The sequence below is a fragment of the Tiliqua scincoides genome, chromosome 1 (assembly GCF_035046505.1).
Source record: "Tiliqua scincoides isolate rTilSci1 chromosome 1, rTilSci1.hap2, whole genome shotgun sequence".
In the NCBI taxonomy this organism is placed as follows: domain Eukaryota; kingdom Metazoa; phylum Chordata; class Lepidosauria; order Squamata; family Scincidae; genus Tiliqua; species Tiliqua scincoides.
In genome coordinates, this window is record NC_089821.1 from 110,426,867 (window position 1) to 110,445,721 (window position 18,855).

Genomic DNA, 18,855 nt, shown 5'->3' on the forward strand with positions numbered 1-18,855 from the left:
TACCAAAGCATTTGGACCCTTACTTCATATACAGCACTGCTGACATTTATTTCTTGCATGTATGAATGAATTAGTTCCTTTATCAAGTTACATAGTTAAATGAAATTAACTTCTGAAAAATGTGGAAGCGTTGCTTGGTATACATCAGGGGTGCCCAAACCCCGGCCCTGGGGCCACATGCGGCCCTCGAGGCCTCTCAATGTGGCCCTCAGGGAGCCCCCAGTCTCCAGTGAGCCTCTGGCGCTCTGTAGATTTGTTGGAGCCCGCACTGGCCCAACACAACTGCTCTCAGCGTGAGGGCAACTGTTTGATCTCTCGCTTGAGCTGTGGGATGAGGGCTCCCTCTACTGCTTGCTGTTTCATGTCTGTGATGCAGCAGAGGCAGCAAAGGAAAGGTCAGCCTTGCTTTGTGCAAGGCCTTTTATAGGCCTTGAGCTATCACAAGACCTTCATTCATTCATATAAGTTCATCTTTAATATATTCATTTATGTAAACTTATGCAAATTTATTCAAATTTTAAATGTAAATTAATTCTTTTTCCCCGGGCCCCCGACACAGTGTCAGAGAGATGATGAAACTTTGGACACCACTGGTATACATGGAGTAACCATGAAATGCTTGTTGAGGATGAAGTAAATTCAAGCATATAAAAACCCATTCTGTACATTACCCAGGAAGACACCTGTATACTTTATAACTTTATAAAGATAACTTTATAGCTGTTCACAACAATATGCCACAATCTTGTCTGATCTAGTCATGATTTCTGGCAATTAAGGTTTCATTCATTAAACAATACTACATGATCTAACAATAATTAACAGTTGTAAAGACAACAGCCATTTGAAAAGTTTTCAGTGGTTAATCTAACTACAGAATGAAAGAATTTTATCATATACCTGTGCCACATCAACAAATTTCCGATGCTTTTCCAACAAAATTTTGGTTTCTTGAGCATCATCTCCCAGTCGGATATGGGTCTTCAATAGAGCATCTAATAATTCACTTAACCATTCTACAGCCTACACAGAAGAGGAGAACAACTATAAAACAGAAAATCATTTTAAACTACCATAATCTATTTGTCTGAGATGCACTGAATAAGACTAACTTTGCGATGTGTTAAAGGGGTGTTCAGATATTAAGAACTAAATTCTCTTTAGTACTAATCTGTCAGTTAAACAAGGCATTCACAAAGAGCAATCTTCCTGGATCAATCTATAAAGGCCTCTCTGATACACCAGTGGTTCTAAAAAAATATTTAACACCGGGGACCACTTTTTAAAACAACAATCTGTCAAGACCCACTGGAAGTGATGTCATTTTCCTGGAAGTGATGTCATGGTCAGAAGTGACATCATTAATTTATACTTCAAACCTAAGCCACGATCAGCCAAAGGTCCCATTACTTTGTGTGCTCATGCTGTTATTTTATATAGCTTGGAATTCAAACATTCCAGCTCAGAAGTTAAAGCAGAATGCAGACTTATATCCTTCTCCAACCACACAGCCCTCCCCCCTTTCCAGTGTCCTACCTTCCCACTTGTTCAGGGCAAAGCACCATGCCTGCCCTGCCCAGTAACTCTGTATCCTGTATTTTCAGCCCTCTATTTTCAAAGGTGGATGAGCTAGGTGCTATGCAATCCACCTGAAATTAGCTCATGACCCACTGAGAAACGCTGTGGTACAGCATCCCATTTATCACAGTAGCCAACCTGATGCCTCTTAGAAGCTCACATGCAGGACATGAAGCCAACAGGTCACAATAAATGTATCTCTAGATCTTACCTGAGCAGCATCTTCTTCACACTTAAATAACTGAACCATCTGAAGCATCTTTAATCGTCGTACATCAACCATGTCCTCACACCTGCAAAAGCCAGAAAAATATGCAACGACATCAAACTACCATTGTATTAACCCTTCTATCTAGATATCACCTTCATAGTAAAACACAATGAACATAAACTGTTAGATTTTGGTAGCAAGTTTTTTCCCCCCATTACTGAAGCTTGGCAAAATATTACCATCATCCTACAGTAAAAAATATAGAAGTAACTGCTTTAAAAATTACTGGAATCTTGAATGCTAATACTTTAATATTTTTTGATCAATAATATGAATATATCCCACAACAGTGGGCAAGTAGCTTAGTGGGCAAAAGAGCTTAGGCTTTTCTGACTCGCCCTTTTCAGCCTTGGCCTAATGCCGCTTGCGTGGGGGGGGGGCTCCCTCTCAGGGCTGCTGGAATCGGAGCAGGATGATGGGGGGGCCGTTTACACTTCCTCTTGCCCCCCCGTGGGCCCGGGGCTGCTGGATTCCCCCAGGATCCGTCACACCATGGACTCAATTTGGGCCTGGGACAACACAGACATCCCCCCCTGGACTGGCCCATGGTAGGCCCGTGTCCCCCTGGGGTAACTGCGGTGCCAGGTGGGTCCTGGTACTCCTCCTGTCCTCCTTGGGGCTGCAGCCCCAGGCGCTGCAGGTTCCCATCCTCCATGGGGGGGGCCTTGCGAAGCGGCAAAACTAGAAAAGGTGGGGCCTGCCGGGGCGCTCACCCTTCCCCCACCATGCTTCCCCCCTTGCCTAGCAGGCCTGTGCTGTGGGGTAGGGCAGGTAGCCTGTGTGGGAGGTGCTGCCCGGAGGGCGGGCTTCGCTGCGGCCCGCAAGGGGGGTGCCTGCCCCGCGGTGACCCCGCTGTGAGGGGTGCGGTAGCACCGCCCACCTGGCGCGCTGCCTGTTAGCGTTCCTGCTCCCCCCGCAGTCGCGCACCGCTGCAGAGAAGGAGTGGCTGCTCTGTCTGGGGGCTTACTGGGTCCGCTGTCACTGCTGCTACTGGAGGTCTGGGGGGGCCTGCTGGATGAGGGCGGAACCCCGCTGCCGCTTGTGGGGAGCGGCGACCAATGGGTGCTTCGCCGCCCCAGTGAGCCATCTGCGGGTGCAGCGTCACTGGGGCCTGCAGAGCGCTCCACCGCTGGGCTGCCACCGGCCTGAGTCCCTCCCGCGGGAAAGGGGGGAGGGTCCAAGATGGCGCCTGCCACATGGTTCCAGTGATCCTGCTGGCTGGCGGGGAGGGTGCTGCCGCTGCCGCCTCTGGGTGGGGGAGAGGGTCGGAAGCCTCCCACGCTGCCTCAACCCGCCATTCCTGCCTGCTTGCAGTGAGGGGGAAGGCAGCGCTGAGTCCCACCAACGGACGGGCTTTGGCTTCTGTGCAGAGCCTGGGAGGCAGGTTCTACCCCCACCCCGCTCCAAGGAAGAAGGCAGAAAGAAAAAATAAAGAAAAAAATACTGATCTCGTGCCAGAGTACGACAGAGGTCCGTCCTCGTTCCTGGAAGGTAGGACTGGAACTGGGGAACAGGAGGGGATGCCCCCAAGGTGGGAGGAGTATCCGTTCATTGAGGTTCCGATCCCACCTTCCAGGAGAAGGGGCATCCCCAGTAGTAAGAATGCCAGCCCTTCCTTCCCAGAGCAACACAGCTAGCATTTACTTTCTCAGCCCTTCCTAACTACCCCCTTTCCAGATTATGGCAGCCACCTCTGTGGCATGGTCATGAGGATCTGCCAGAACAGCAATAAGCAACCTACTAAGTAGAGAAGCAAGCTGTGGAGACCTAGATTGAATGCCTCCAATACAGTTTCTCTCTCTCAAGTCTTAGTACCCAGAGAGATAAAGAAATACTTAATATTTAAATGTTACAAGATAAATTAAGCATTTGATAATAAAATCCTATAAACTTTCTAGACTAGTTTGTCATAATTTTAAGGCATATTTAAAATTGATTGAAAAATGAAGGGGAACCAGTTCTAGTTCATGAACATAAGAACATAAGAACAGCCCCACTGGATCAGGCCATAGGCCCATGTAGTCCAGCTTCCTGTATCTCACAGCGGCCCACCAAATGCCCAGGGAGCACACCAGATAACAAGAGACCTCATCCTGGTGCCCTCCCCTACATCTGGCATTCTGACTTAACCCATTCCTAAAATCAGGAGGTTGCGCATACTCATCATGGCTTGTACCCCATAATGGATTTTTCCTCCAGAAACTCGTCCAATCCCCTTTTAAAGGCGTCTAGGCTAGACGCCAGCACCACATCCTGTGGCAAGGAGTTCCACAGACCGACCACGCGCTGAGTAAAGAAATATTTTCTTTTGTCTGTCCTAACCCACCCAACACTCAATTTCAGTGGATGTCCCCTGGTTCTGGTATTATGTGAGAGTGTAAAGAGCATCTCCCTATCCACTCTGTCCATCCCCTGCATAATTTTGTATGTCTCAATCATGTCCCCCCTCAAGCGTCTCTTTTCTAGGCTGAAGAGGCCCAAACGCCGTAGCCTTTCCTCATAAGGAAGGTGCCCCAGCCCCGTAATCATCTTAGTCGCTCTGATTAGCATATTCTCTTTAAGCCTGATCTTATGATCTGCTGTGCGACAGTGCATGGTACAAATTGTATCTTAGTATTCTTTTTGAAAAAGATACCACAATAGTAGTAGAGAAGGCATCAAGTGAGCTGTAGAACTTTTAATGGAATAGCAAATTAAACTCACATAGAATCTGATAGAAAATTGAAGTAAAATGTTTTTAAATTGAACTTCTGAACGGAGAAGAAAATTCTCATCACAATTATCACCTTTGCTTTCTGAGCTGCATGTCCTCCATCACTCCCTGGATGTGATCAACATTCTCTTTGTTTTCAATGGTTACATCCTTCCCATAAGCCCAAGAAGCTTGGTTAGACATCTGATCAAGAAGACTTTGACCTTTTTCACGCAAACCTTGCAGACCCAAGTCTAAGGTACAATAAACCAAACTTTTTATTTCACAGAATTAGTATATATTATCCTTCAGCAAATGTGAATATATATTATTACCCTTTCATGAATGTCTGCCCAATTTTCTCTTCATTCCTGCATAAGTTAGTTGCAGCAATTTAACTTTCAATAAAACGATGTCACTTAACTTACTAGACTATAAAATAAAATAAGTGCTTCAACACATCCTACATAAGTTGACAATCAACTCAACATAGTAACTCAGTAGGTAATTAGCATTTAAGCTGCACTCGGCACAAAGAATTTGCAAAATGTCTATCATTTGTTACAGACAGCTTTAACATTTATTACAGGGAGAGGCCCATCAGCACATGCCTTGCACACTGAAGGTGCTAGGTTCAATACCTGACATCTCCAAACAAAAATAACTGGAAAACACCTTTGCCTGAAATCTTAGAGAGCTACAGCCAGTCAGTAGATAGTTTGGGGTCAGGATAACCAATGATTGTCTCAGTATAAAGCAGCTTCAGTGTTTTCCTTACGAGTTTTTAGGGCACAACTACGATTAATTTAAAGTTTTCTTTTTAAAATGTTTTGCACTGTGCAATGTTTTTTCACCTTAAACTGAAGTTTTCAGAAACGTTTTTCTTGCTAGATTTCTCATTAAAGCCTTTTAAAATACTGGCATACTCAACCTAGCTTTGCATTTGCAATTATACATGAACAAGGCATGCCACAGACAACTTCTTATAGATCTCGGTTTATACAGATATTTCATCTATCTGAAACAAGCAGCTTGTCAAAAACCCAAGTGCATGTCTCTGCAGTGCAAATTAAATAATAAATGTATCAATCACTTTTAGTGCCAAGTCATTAAAATAACTTCGGAGCCCTTATGAAACAAAAGAAGAGGTGAGGTCATGTTTTCACCTCTGTCCATGTATTGCAATGCAATTTATTATTTTTTAAACAAAAGAAACTTCAAATGTATCTAGAGGAGCAGTGAAGAGACAGTCACACATCTGATGAAAAGAAATGCTTTTATGAACAATAAGTTCTACATTTTTTACTATTAAATATTATTATCCTCCTAATTCATCTGCAGTTAATATACTTGCATTCTGACAATTTTTGGCTTACCAACACTTTTTAGTTTCTCTTCAAGTAGTTTTAAAGTTTGCTGAATTGATGCTCCATCAGCAGGTGCTACATCAACACACAACATTCCTAGTAGGCCATCTAATTGCTGAGACAACTAAAAAAAGAAGATCAATTATTATTTTTCACATTTTATACCACTGTTCCTCCAAGGAGCTCAGGCTGGTGTAAATGGTTCCTTCCTCCATTTTGTCCTCACAACAACCCTGTGCGGAAGATAAGGTTGAGAGATAGTAACTGGCCCAATGTCACCCAGGAAGCTTTTTGGCTGAATGGGGATTTTGTACCTGAATCTGCCAAGTCTAAGTTCAACAAAAGAACCATTACACCATATTGGTTCTATTACATTACAGCAATATCAGAACTTTCATCCACTTGACTTTCAACTTTCAAGTGCTCTTTCAACCATTTTCATTTATAACCACATTTCTAATGTCATGTGTTTTCCTCTTTCATCCAACCTTCCATGATGTTCTTATGTTTGTTTTGGTTTTGCACACATTCAAATATGTTATATAGTTATTTATGTTTTTCGCCAGCCAAAATAAATTTGCAAGCTAAATAAGACTATGTTTTGACATTCATTCATTTTTAAACTTTCATCCATGCTCTGATCCCTAACCCGACAAAAGTGCAAGGCATTGCTGTACTTCCAAGATCTGCAACTAGGATACTTCTTGAAGAGAACATCCTGAGAATGATAGGAAACAGGATCTTTAACTTTTGTGAAAATGAAGGCTTGAAGAAGAATAAGGAAAAAATTACTTTGGCTTCATTTATTACTGGCAGAACCTGCTTGAACTGTTGACTTTTTACAGTAATATTCACAAAGCAACAATGTATAATGAAAAAGTGTACAAATATTTTACTTACGTCTTGGGCAACACCATGAAATTCAAGGGCTGCTTGCAACAGATTTTGCCTAAACTCCAGCTGGCTGGCTTGCCGGTAACAAACATCACTCAATTGCTGCTGTAGCGCTTTCAGTTCAACAAGGTCTTCCTCATCCCCAGCATTCAGCAACGCTGCAATCTGTTGATTAAGTTCCACATACACTGCAAACCATTCCTGCAAAATCAACACCGTAAGAAATATTCTGTCACAATCTCTGAGGTAACACATAATACCTGATCAATAGCAAATATAAAACATTTAAGTGAAACTTTCAGCTTGTTCAGCCAATAACACACAAAGAACAATTGGAACTGCACAATCAGCCATTTGCACACTCAAAACCTTGCCTTATTCCCTGACTTATTAAGACAGCAAGCCTGTGTCTTAGTACATTTGAACAGCAGAAATGATAAATGCCTTCCTTGAGAGAGAGGAGTAAATCTGTAGTTAAATACACCATGTCTAGACCCCTCAGACCTTAACAATTATCACCCTTTTTCTAATATTCTGTAACTGGTCAGGGTGCTGGAAGTACACAGTGCTGTTCCAGCGCCAGGTATTCCTGGATGATATTATTTGCATCCATTTCAGCTGGCCTTAGGTTTCAAGACGAAAACTGTTTCCTATTCTCAGAATGAAACAATGGGGGGGGGGGGGGAGAAGAGCTGGGCCTTGAGTTTTTAAGTTAAAACCCAATCCCCTCACAACTGTGGTGGGTGGGACAGGTCCAGAAACAGGGTACAGTTTCACCAAGCCCAACAACTACAAATGGCATGGGGGTGCTGATCATTTTGAATCTTCACTATTTTACCTCAGATATCAGGAATTTCTAGCACTGGGCTGGCTAAACCCCACAGTGTGTTACCCCATTAAGTGTTCTTAATGCCAAAGTTCAGTCCAAAGAAACAATTCTTGAGTGTTTGTGAGGACTCCATAATACTTTTGGCTGTCGCAGTTAAGCATGATCAGCCCTTATGCACCTACCATTGTTGTTGGCATCCTTCAGTCTTAAAAGACTATGGTGTTGCGCTCTGAATGGTGGTTCTGGAACAGCGTCTAGTGTGGCTGGAAAGGCCGATTCGGGAGTAACAATCCCTTCCACACTGAGTGCAAATATATTCTGTCCCTGGTCTGTCTCCCAGGCTACGGGCCTTTCTTCTTTGCCTCTTTACCTCAGTCTGTTGGGCAAGTGTCTCTTCAAACTGGGAGAGGCCATGCTGCACATCCTGCCTCCAAGCAGGACGCTCAGAAGCCAAGGTTTCCCCAACTATTGAGGTCCATTCCTAAGGCCTTCAGATCCCTCTTGCAGATATCCTTGTATCACTGCTGTGGTCTGCCTGTGGGGTGCTTTCCCTGCACTAGTTCTCTACAGAGGAGACCTATGGCGCCTACCATTAAGGAAGTAATAAAGGCCTAACCTCATGAGAAAGCCATGTTGTGTCAATAGACTGCTTATCTGTAATTGATATTATTTGAATGGTCATCTGTGCAGTCCCACAAATAGTTTCTGCATCTGTTCAGAACAATCTTTAAAAACAGTCCACAGCTTTAATCAAGAAGTGGTGCTCCTACCCCTCTTCTGAAGACCTTTTTTAAAGATTACCTGCATGTGCCTCAAAGGTGGAAGCTAGCAGCTTCACATTCAGCTTATTTTATGTTACCATGCCAAGATCTAATAAATGAGTGACACTTGCAGTGGGGTTTAGGAGAACACACTGCACAGATGACTGCTGGAGGAACATCAGTTACAGGTTAGGAGCCTGTTTTTCTATGCAGAACTCATGAGAGGGTGGGATATCGTTTTAATGTTGGAACAGCATTTCTGTTCTTACTCATCGGTGTATGGAACTGTGCCCTGTCCATTGAAGAAGTCTGGCAAATCATGGTTGGCAGTGCTACTAAGATGCAATTTTCATAATCTCTGGATATTTTATTGTGTATTTTTTGCAAGCAGACCAATTTAGGGAGTTGCCCTCCATGATGCTGCAAACACATCTTCCATTCAGGCTGCCTCTATTGCAGAAGATTTGGAATTTACTTAAGTTGCAAAGAGAACACCACAAGACTGACCTCATTTCCCGATAACATGAAGCAGGTAAAAAGTACGCATGCATTCTGCATGATATCCAATGAATGGTTTTTTCTGCACATTCTCCATTTAGCTCACTTTAATTAAACCAAATATTTTAAAATAATTTTTGTTCTTTAAAAACAAAATTTATAAATCACGCAACAACCCGTTTTCAAAGTTTACATATGATTTTACTTGCCATAATTGATCATGAAAGTGATTCTACCAAATGCTTCTCAGAAAAATATATTTACCCTCAAATTAGTGCTTCCCAATTTGTGTTGTCACAAAACACATTTTGTGTCCTTACTTTTCATGAGAAGTCCAAACTAGTACTTTTCCTTTTGAAACAGCAGGATATTGCCATGACACTAGGCTTTAATCAACTCTTATGGAGGTTGGCAATATTTATAGGCAGCTATTATTCTAAGCTGTAAACTGAAGAAAAAGAGCAGTATTTTATACCTCATAAATCACTGCCTAAAATTTACTAGAAAAAATGTCATTAGAAAATGTTGCACATAATTAATTGCACATATAAGAACAAACATGCAGTAACTTCCTTAGGAAAATGAAAACTCACACTGTGCTGACTTTCAATCTCTTCATGTTTCTGTTGCAAAGCTTGCGAGGCTCTAATTGAATCACCTATCCCCCACTGGGTTCTAAGCTGTTCTGAACCAGGCCCTTCAAGCCAGTTCACCACCTGTTGATCAAACAGCAACATTTACATCACAGCAAATAATTAAACCAACACAAGCTGGGTAGAATTTAAAGAACTAATGTCATTTAAATTTCCCTTCCAGAAGTAGTTCACAATGCACTTGAAAAAAAACAACAATAATGTCTTAGCCCCAAGATAAACAAGAATGGGGAGGGGAGATATTTCTTTTAGGTACAAGGGCAAGTAGACCCAGGAAAACTGCTCAAACATTCCTAAATGTTTTTTTTGGAAGAATGTTCTCTTTGTGAGCCTTAATAACCTGTCACCTCACATTAGAAATGAAGCATGAAACTATTTGGCACACTCAAATTTGTCAATTCATATTTGCATTAGCAGGTAAGATGAAAAGCTAGCTTCTTCAGAAAAAGGGAAATGAACTGTACGTTTCTAGTGAAAAGCAATATTGTTCTAAACTGCAAAATTATAGTGCCCAAATCAGTTTAGGAATATAGGTCCAGCCTTGTTATACGTGGATTTTTTAAACACGGATTTCACTCAACACGAATGGCCCCCTGGAAATGAGAAGGAATGTGCTGATCCCAGTAGAAGAGGAAAAATGCACCCCTTTAAAATTACAGTTTAAAAAACTGCTTTTTACTGTTGCAGAGAGACAGTCATACAAGTGATTACAGGTATAACCTAAGTTTCCACAGGTTTTTCTATCTCAAAGCTGATGAGAAGGGCCCTTTAAATTAAAGGAACACAGTCCTTTAATAATGTCAGACAGGGCAGCCTGCTGTCAATCCAACAGTCATTCTCTCTGCAGGCTTCACTCCTCCCTTGTCTCTGAAAGAAGGCTAAATGGCAGCAATTATCACCTCCTATCACCTCCTCAATTCTTTCCCCCTAGCTGGGGCTCCTAGTGAAGGGAGGGATTGCTGCCTCCTAGTGAAGCCTAAGCACCTGGAGACAGATTGATCACCTCTGTGTACATTTCAAAAGGTCAGCAAGGCTGTTTTAAATCACCAGAGCAAAGAAACTTTGTTTTTTAAATAGATTTGCTATAGTGCATTTTTTTCCATTCACTGTGAGTGGTTGGAATGGAACCCTCTCGAATAATGAGTCTGGACCTGTATACAGTTTAGTCAGTTTAGGAATATACAGATTTTTTATCTGCGATTTTATCTCAATGGCTATAAGAAGGGCCCTTTCAATTAAAGGAAAAAAGTTGTTTTAACAATAGCCTCTTTTATGTGAGAGAGGGTTAGCCAGCTGACAAGCCAATCATTCTCCAGGCACTTAAAACAGCTTCACTCCAAAACAAACAACCCCTTCCTTCCCCCTGAACATGAAAGAAAGATAATCACTTTGCATTCAATCACTTTGTTGCACTCTGGGTGAAGGGAGGAGTTGGGTTGCAGGCTCAGAGTGAAGCCTTTCTAACACCTGGAGAGAGACTGATTGATGGATTGTCTACCTAATGACTGTGTCTTACATCACAAAGGCCGTTTTAAATCGCCTAGCAAAGGAACATTATTTTTTTAATGGATTTGCTTTAATGTGATTTTTGCCATCTGAGTTCTGGGAATGGAACCCTATGAATAACAAGATTCAACCAGTATCTCGATTTATGCTACAATATTTGCTACTCTCTAATAGTAGAGTACATTTGCAGTTATTTGTATAGGTGTTTAATTGCAGGCAGTAAAGCAGACTCAGGGCGCAATCCTATCCAACTTTCCAGCTGTAACCACAATGCAGTCCTGAGGTAAGGGGTTTGAAGAGCCTTCTGTGAATCACTTACCACCAAAGGACACAGCACACGCTCCATTGACACAGCTGCATCAGTGCTGGAAAGTTGGGTAGGATTGGACCCTAACTGTAGCTGAGTTGCGTATTTGACAGAACTAGTTTTAGATCTTCAGGGGAGGCTTCTCTATGTATACTGCCATTTAGGGAATTACTACCAAAGTGCATGTGGGAAAGGGTCTCTTTGGGGTTTTTTCATGGGTTTGTATCACTCTGCCAAGATAGATTCAGGAAGGCCTTAACTATTTAAAAGGAGGTTGATAAGCTACTCATCTTGCTTAACTTCTGGACTGAGATTATCAGGGAGGACTACTGCTCTCTGCCAGACAAGTATGAACAGATTTGCACATTGATTATTTGAATTATTTTATAACATTGAGAAGTGCCCTGAGATGATTTACGATATAAATGAAAAATAATAAATTGTGGAGCTGCCTCATCCTACGCAAAGTTTCACTGCACAAGCTATAAAAATTTTTCATGTACAAATTCTTTGTGTGATGACAGAGAATGAGAACTAGAAGTTTCAGAAAGAGGGACAGTGAAAGACTAAGAACTGAGGGGAAACAGTAGATCATTAACAAAAAGTAGTATCTTTAAAATACTCATCAAGGATCAGAGAACTAAAAAGACAAAGAGGAACAAGATTGCTACCCCAAGAACCTCTTTATAGTATTTTTACCCCTCTTTCTCCCCGAAGGGACCCAAGGTAGCTTACAAAAAATCAAAATACAAGAGAATAAAAATCACAATTAAAGCACAATCAGATGTATAGGGGTGTGTGTGCAAGTGTACACATGCATAGGCTGACAGCTCCATTCATTACACTTTTGAGGCATCCATAAGTAAAGCAATGTCAAAAGCCCTGTTTACACAGATATCTTATACTGGTTTCAGCATAATTACTGCCTAAGCTGTGGAACTGTAATGCTCGGGCTGCTTACATGCATATTCACAACCTCTGGGCAATATACAACTATATGGCTGGCAACCTTCAGTCTCGAAAGACTATGGTATAAGCCTACAGCACCCCGGTATTCCCAGGCGGTCCCCCATCCAAGTACTAACCAGGCCTGACCCTGCTTAGCTTCCAAGATCAGATAAGATCAGGCAATTACAGGGTAACAGTTGCTGTATACAACTATATAAACTAAGGGGATCCTGCCCAGCATCTCTTGCTGCTACACAGTCTTCTTCAAGGGTCCCTTGCACAAGCAGAATGCTTCTTCTATTCACAACAAGAGCAACCAAAATCAGAAGTACTAGTTGAGATGCAAATCCAGGAACATCCTTACACATGCAACATCCTTACACATCCTGCAACATCCTTGCATGTTCAATCTATGTTGGTTGATTCAGATTATACTTTTGTACAAATAGACAAGTACAAAATACACGTGGCAGCTTGTCAACAATGAATGGCAACTGATATTTAATTGGTTGAATTTTTCCGCAACTCACCCAAAACGATGGGCCTGATCCTTCCCTGACGATCTCTTCTGTGTATGTAGTGTACGAACCAGCCAATTAAATATGCATGCACCTTTGAAAAGGTGGTATATGCATTTTGAACTTGACTATCCATACCAGAGTACAAAAAATTATGAGTAAAATGGCCCTAACTTGCCTGAAAGATCTGGACAATTAAATCTACCTGATTGACTTACATCTCTTGTTTGCGGCACTAAGTAGCAAAACCAGCTTTTCAGCAAAAACTGCCCTTGGGTTGCAACCTTATAAGATTGTATATCTAGGAGCAAGTCTAATCACTTAATGAAATTCACCTCAGAATTTGATAGAAGTAATTTCTCACTGCATCAAGTACTTTTTTGTAAAATGCAAATTTAACTAAACTGCTATTTATGCAGTTACCTTTTGTCTGGGCTAAATTATACAAAAAGATGACTTGCACTATCTACTTCAGTTTTCCTTTTTCATCACCTGCTACATCACACATTCATGCTGTAGGTGGACAAGCAGAAATATGTGATCCACTTGGGCTACAAAGATTTTTAGATTTTTTTTTTAATGACACTTCTGTCCTCCTGCAATATTTAGATATCTTTCAGGTACCTTCCAAATTGATTAGCTAAATAAAAATACAGATGATTGCTCAATGATACTGCCTGCCAAGGTTCAATTCATTTACTATGCAGCTTCGGTAACACAGACAGAGCAAATGAATGACAATTTCTAATCAGAATGATGCAAATTGAGGTTGATGTCCCAGTAAACAAGTTATTTAAATGCATTAATGATGGCAGTTTGCCAAACAAGGTTATAAACTTTATTCTAATCAGTCCATCTTTGTTCAGATCATTTGAATACTCAAGTCACCACAGGGGAAAAAAAAAAAAGAGTATGAGATACTGTTTATGTACATTTGACCCCTACGCATGATCTATTTGGTGTTCAACCTTTTTTGTTGTGGCAATAAAGCCTTGATTTTTAAAAAATTACAGCAAAGCATGTTAAGACTGTGCTCTGAATGTCTAGAATTTTATGCTTGAAAATAGAAGGAGGAATTGTTAGGTGTTGTATTTAAATACATACAGAATACTGTGAAGCAAAAAAAAATCACCTGATTTCCCTTCTATCCAAACCACCACCGCAGTTTGAAATGTGAGCATTTTGAGGTTAAAGGGTACATACAACAGTTCATACCCATTCCAGTCTACTCAGCACAGCTGCTAAGATATATATATTCACACATCTAATTTCAAATAAGCAGCTTGGGAACAAAAACAAATTGATTCCATTTCCTCTATTATCTCTACTGAGACAATGTCTGCAGAAGTGTTAACATTGCCAATGACATACTGATTTTCAAAGCATCAACTCAATCCTTTAAGACTTTTTACCAACCAATTCATTAAACCAATGTTTACTCATAGTCAGAAACAAACTTACTAAAAAAAATTGTTTTTAATCATTAGATATGCTAACCTATTTAAATATTAGTTGCTAAGACAAATGAATACATTTTTTTTTACCAATAACACTGAACAGATTCAGCTAATACACAATCTAGCAGATGTATAAATATTTATAATATTACTAACTACTATGATAGCAGAATAAGTACTGTGGTGAAAGCAAAGCTGCTCTGCTCTATCCCAAGAGTACGAGAATGCCTAAGAACTGGCTCACATGATTCCCAAATCACCTACAGGAAGGAAGTTACTGCATTCTAATATTCCAAGCTGCAAATGTTATTTGATTGATTACATACATGTGTGCATGCACATACAGGCTGCTAAATACTTTTATTCCATTGAGGAACTGAGAATAATTAGTAACACAAGAGATCACTGAATTTTTCTGGACTGGACAATACACTGGGAGAGACAACATGTGCACAAGCACATGTGCGCGCTCTCTCTCTCTCTCTCTCTGGGAAACCCTGCTAACACTTAGCATTTAAGTATAGTTACACAAATGAAGTAAGAACAAGGTGCAAAAGAACACAACAAGACAAATTACAATAAATAAAAGAAACCAAGTGGAGCTTGGCACCTACCTGCATTACCTTCTGTTGAATCTCCTCCAGTTGAGTGCGCTTACTCCGCTGCCGGCATACTTCTTGGTAACGGGTATATTGTTCTCGGAGGGAATCTAACAGCTTCATAACCTGGGGTTGAGCAAGCAGTTCATCATCCATGGGAGACCACGAGACCCCTCCATCTGAACCATTAAAGCGGCGCTGTTGTAATTCAGATAACAACTCATGACCTTCAATGATAAAAGAAATGTTATTAAATATAATAAGGAGTCACTTATTATACAGTGCAAAGTGGTAAAAATGAGTTACAGAGTGCAAATAGCTCAAGTAAAAGACTGAAGACATTCTGTTGGGAGACAAAGTTAAAAGAGGCAACTGTATTCTGATTTGAAACTAGTCAGGTTCAGTTTTTACACAAGTCTGCTCTGGTATGGTGTGAGGAAAATCGCCTTTTTTATATTCTCAGGAGATTGATTGGCAATTTCAGTAGAAAGGTAGACTATATTTCTTTATAACTGCTATTCCTAAAAATGGTATAAATCAACCTGTTAGAATACAGGTACCCCCGACTTACGTAAGCCACAACATATGTTATTTGCACAGTCCAAACTTTACATAAACTTGTCAAGTAGCCACTCATTTGGCACTCTCTGCTTTGTAGGGTTCAGCACTTGCTTCGGTCTGAGATCATTTCCAATGCACCCCAAGTGGTCCCCTTTTGTTTACATGGCCTGCATGGAAGAAAGGGAAAGATCCGTGGAGCACAGTGATCTAACCACTTCTTCTGAGCAGGCTCTTTAAACAAAAGAGAGAAGCATGGCACACACCGAGATCAATCCCAGTTTAAACAGCAAAGCCAATGGCAAACTTTAGTAGCAAGTGCTGAAACAGGTGGCAACTTGTCACTTACCTAAAGTTTAGGCTGTGCAAACATATACATGCAGGATCTCTGAGAACAGAAGGCGCATCCCACTCACGCAAAGGATCCTTGTGTGAACAGAAGGGGATCTTTGTGTGATTGGAACGTTCTTTCTGTTCTTGGAGGAAGGCTGCACTCATGGAGCCTTCTGCCATTTACACGAGTGTTACCCTGGATGCAACCCATTAACAGTACATAATGTCCACTTGCATATTAAGTAAAAAAATAATAATAAAAATCAACAAAAGTTATATCGGTTTACCATACCTGTCTGCAGAACTGTTTCAGGATCAACAGATGGAAGAAAATTTAAGTCTACAGACCTTGAAATGGAGAGATAAACTGTTAATTTATACACACAGAAAACAGGGAGTCAGAAGCCTTAGGTAGCACTGGAGCAACAGACTTTTTAAACACACCACACAAAACATCAGAAAGTAACACTTTTTTCTTTTCCCCCTTTTTTCTGAAATTCATTCAGTACAATGAATTTTTGTACTGAAACAAGAGTTTCAACTTGACAACATCAAGCAAAATTCTGACAACATTCTCAAAATATCAGAAATGTTGGGACATTTAACATTTTGGAGCTATTTTTCAAATGAAACAGATAAGTGGGTGCTGGCAGCCTTGAAAAAATATATGAAGTACCCACCTTTCACAACGTATCTGAATATATGTTCAGATATATGAATATCGGAATAAATCTTTTCTTGCAGCTCAGTGGGAAATTGAGTCAAGGTTTGGTGAAAAAGCGTGATCCCACTGAGAAATGGCCTCGTGCAAATAAACTGGACACAGAAATGCATGCAAACTTGAAAATGCCATGCTACTCCAGCATGACAAACAGTTATACGAAAGCCTACATTCACTCAACTTTGTTCAAAATGTCAAGGATTCCCATCTTCATTCTGCTTGATTATACTTTGCATAAATTCAACCCCAAAATGTTTCCATAAAACTGAAAAATGGGTACCACTGGCATTTAAAATACAGTTGTGCGCCACTTAACAACAGACCCTGTCGTCAAGTGGCGCTTGATGCAATCCGGACCCTCCTCATGGAAGGGATGCTCCACTCCTCTTCCCTCTGGAGGGTCTTCTGAGTTTCCTAGAGGCAGTAGCATGCGGATCCGTAGTTCAGACTGAGGGAAACTGCATCTCTCGTGAGACTTCCAGTTTCACAGAGGAAACCAGAAATCACATGAGATGCAATCTCCCTCAGCCTGAGCCTTGCAGAGGCAGTGTTCTGACATGTGCTGCCTCTGGGAGGTTCAGACAACCCTCCGGAACGAAGCAGAGCTCCCCTCGACGCGGTCGTCCCAGCATAAGCCGCAACCTCGCAAAGTGGCGCATACCTGTATATGTAATCTCCCCGTCTGTCAGGGACTTAAACAAAAACCTCTAAAGAGACTTACAAACATTATGAAAACTGGATAGTAATGTAGATGTAATCCAGTAGGGTAAGACAAATATCTATGGAAACAGGTATTCTTCTGGCTTTCGAGCCAAAGAAAAATTTCCTACACTGCCTGGGAACAGAGGTGCATTTTGATGCAGTTTCAAAGTTTATGTATCAGAGAACTAGAAAGCCAGTTCAATGTCCAGGGCCAGCCGTCTCCAAATTTTGGGACTGTTGCGTTTGAAAATTGCCTTCCCCATCAGAAGCAACACTTACCGTTCCATCCTCCTGCCTGTTATCTTGCCAGCTGATCTTCTTGCAAGTCCACCTGGAAATCCGGGCACAGCACCTGCTAGGGTGACGGGCAGCAGAAGTGGCTGCTCAGCATGACTTTGCAAGAAGATTGGCTGGCATTAACAGGCAGCTGCGCGGAGCACTAAGCACTGCTGTCATTGGGGAAGGTTTGCAGGCATGGGACCTGGCCTGCGGGCCGGGGTATGGCACCTGTTGTCTTGGACAGAAACGTATCTTAAGGACTCAGCATTTTTCTAAGTACTGATGCAGAAAAACAGTGTCACCCTCAGTCTGCTCAAATGAGTTACAATCAGCACAATGGGTAAAACTGAAAAAAGGATTTAATTCCTGATTGATGAAGAATGAACACAAGCAACAGAACTACCTCTCTTTTTCCTGTTGGTTTCCTTTATCATTTCCGCTGTTGATTAAGGCAAGTTCATCCAGTAAGGACGTTGACTCCTTTGTAAACTTTTCAAATGCCTGTATAAAATATTTATAAGCAATACTGAGACCGTAAAAATTAACAAAGAGCTTGCAAAAAGTTAAGATTTATAGCACAAATTCAAACTGCCTGGCTTGTATAAACACAGTATAATCAGCAAAAGGTACAAAGACATGCACAATGAAGAACAAACTTAAATACCCAGAAACGAATTATTTTAAGCCTGTCCAGTTTAAAAAGCAAGAAACTGTGCATCTATTTCACCTTTTCTTGTCCAATAACTTCTTGCTAAAGATTCATTCACTCATATGAATAGAGTCCACAGTTGCAGGTGGGCCTAGTTGCCAAATAAGAAGTTGTAGTCTGCCTTTCTGCTCTCAGAGCCTCTATCAATCAGGGGCAAGGAAGCTGCATTGAAAAGGGTGATACAGAGTTTGGCCATTTGGGCATTGCTCAATTAAGATATTGTAGGCGCCTCAGTGAAGCGGGGGGGGGGGTGCAGCCCTAGACCATCATTCAACCAATGTGCTCCAAACTGCAACCAAGTAGCACAACCTCCTGTCCTTCAGGCTCTGGAACTGAATAGCATAAAGGGGACTTCCTGACTTAGCCTGCTACCAGTAAGGCACTTCTGGGGTCTTGGCTGCAGAGTGGCCAAATTAATCCCCGTCTTTCTTCAAACTTTGAATAGGATGGAGACCACTGTGCAATTGCAAGATTAGCCCCACCTGCTTCTGCAGCTTCAAGGCTGACTGGAAGGCTGGAGTTTGCTCACCAAAGAGCAGGGCTCATTAAACATGGTTTGGGGGAGATAATGAAAAATGTGGGTCCCTACATATCAAGATTTGTGTAGGAAAACAAAGTTAAACTCATCACCAGCTTTTGTACATTTTAATTGCTTAATTACAAGGTGGATTGCTG

The 18,855-nt window shown here is 41.4% G+C and overlaps 1 protein-coding gene and 1 pseudogene across 8 annotated transcripts in view; both read right to left on the bottom strand.

The window, feature by feature from the left end:
• Positions 1 to 18,855, bottom strand: part of SESTD1 (SEC14 and spectrin domain containing 1) — an 81,449-nt gene that overhangs the window by 12,962 nt on the left and 49,632 nt on the right. For 7 of the 8 annotated variants that reach the window (XM_066612348.1, XM_066612355.1, XM_066612351.1 and 4 more), the window contains 9 exons: positions 17,875 to 17,972; positions 16,062 to 16,117; positions 14,894 to 15,105; positions 9,484 to 9,606; positions 6,809 to 7,003; positions 5,918 to 6,032; positions 4,636 to 4,795; positions 1,790 to 1,871; positions 901 to 1,023 (listed from right to left, as the gene is read on the bottom strand). In XM_066612348.1, the coding sequence (XP_066468445.1) occupies positions 901 to 1,023; positions 1,790 to 1,871; positions 4,636 to 4,795; positions 5,918 to 6,032; positions 6,809 to 7,003; positions 9,484 to 9,606; positions 14,894 to 15,105; positions 16,062 to 16,117; positions 17,875 to 17,972 (1,164 nt within the window). The remainder of the gene's footprint in view (positions 1 to 900; positions 1,024 to 1,789; positions 1,872 to 4,635; positions 4,796 to 5,917; positions 6,033 to 6,808; positions 7,004 to 9,483; positions 9,607 to 14,893; positions 15,106 to 16,061; positions 16,118 to 17,874; positions 17,973 to 18,855) is intronic. The other variant, XM_066612350.1, reaches the window with a different exon arrangement.
• Positions 12,392 to 12,512, bottom strand: LOC136637300 (5S ribosomal RNA; annotated as a pseudogene).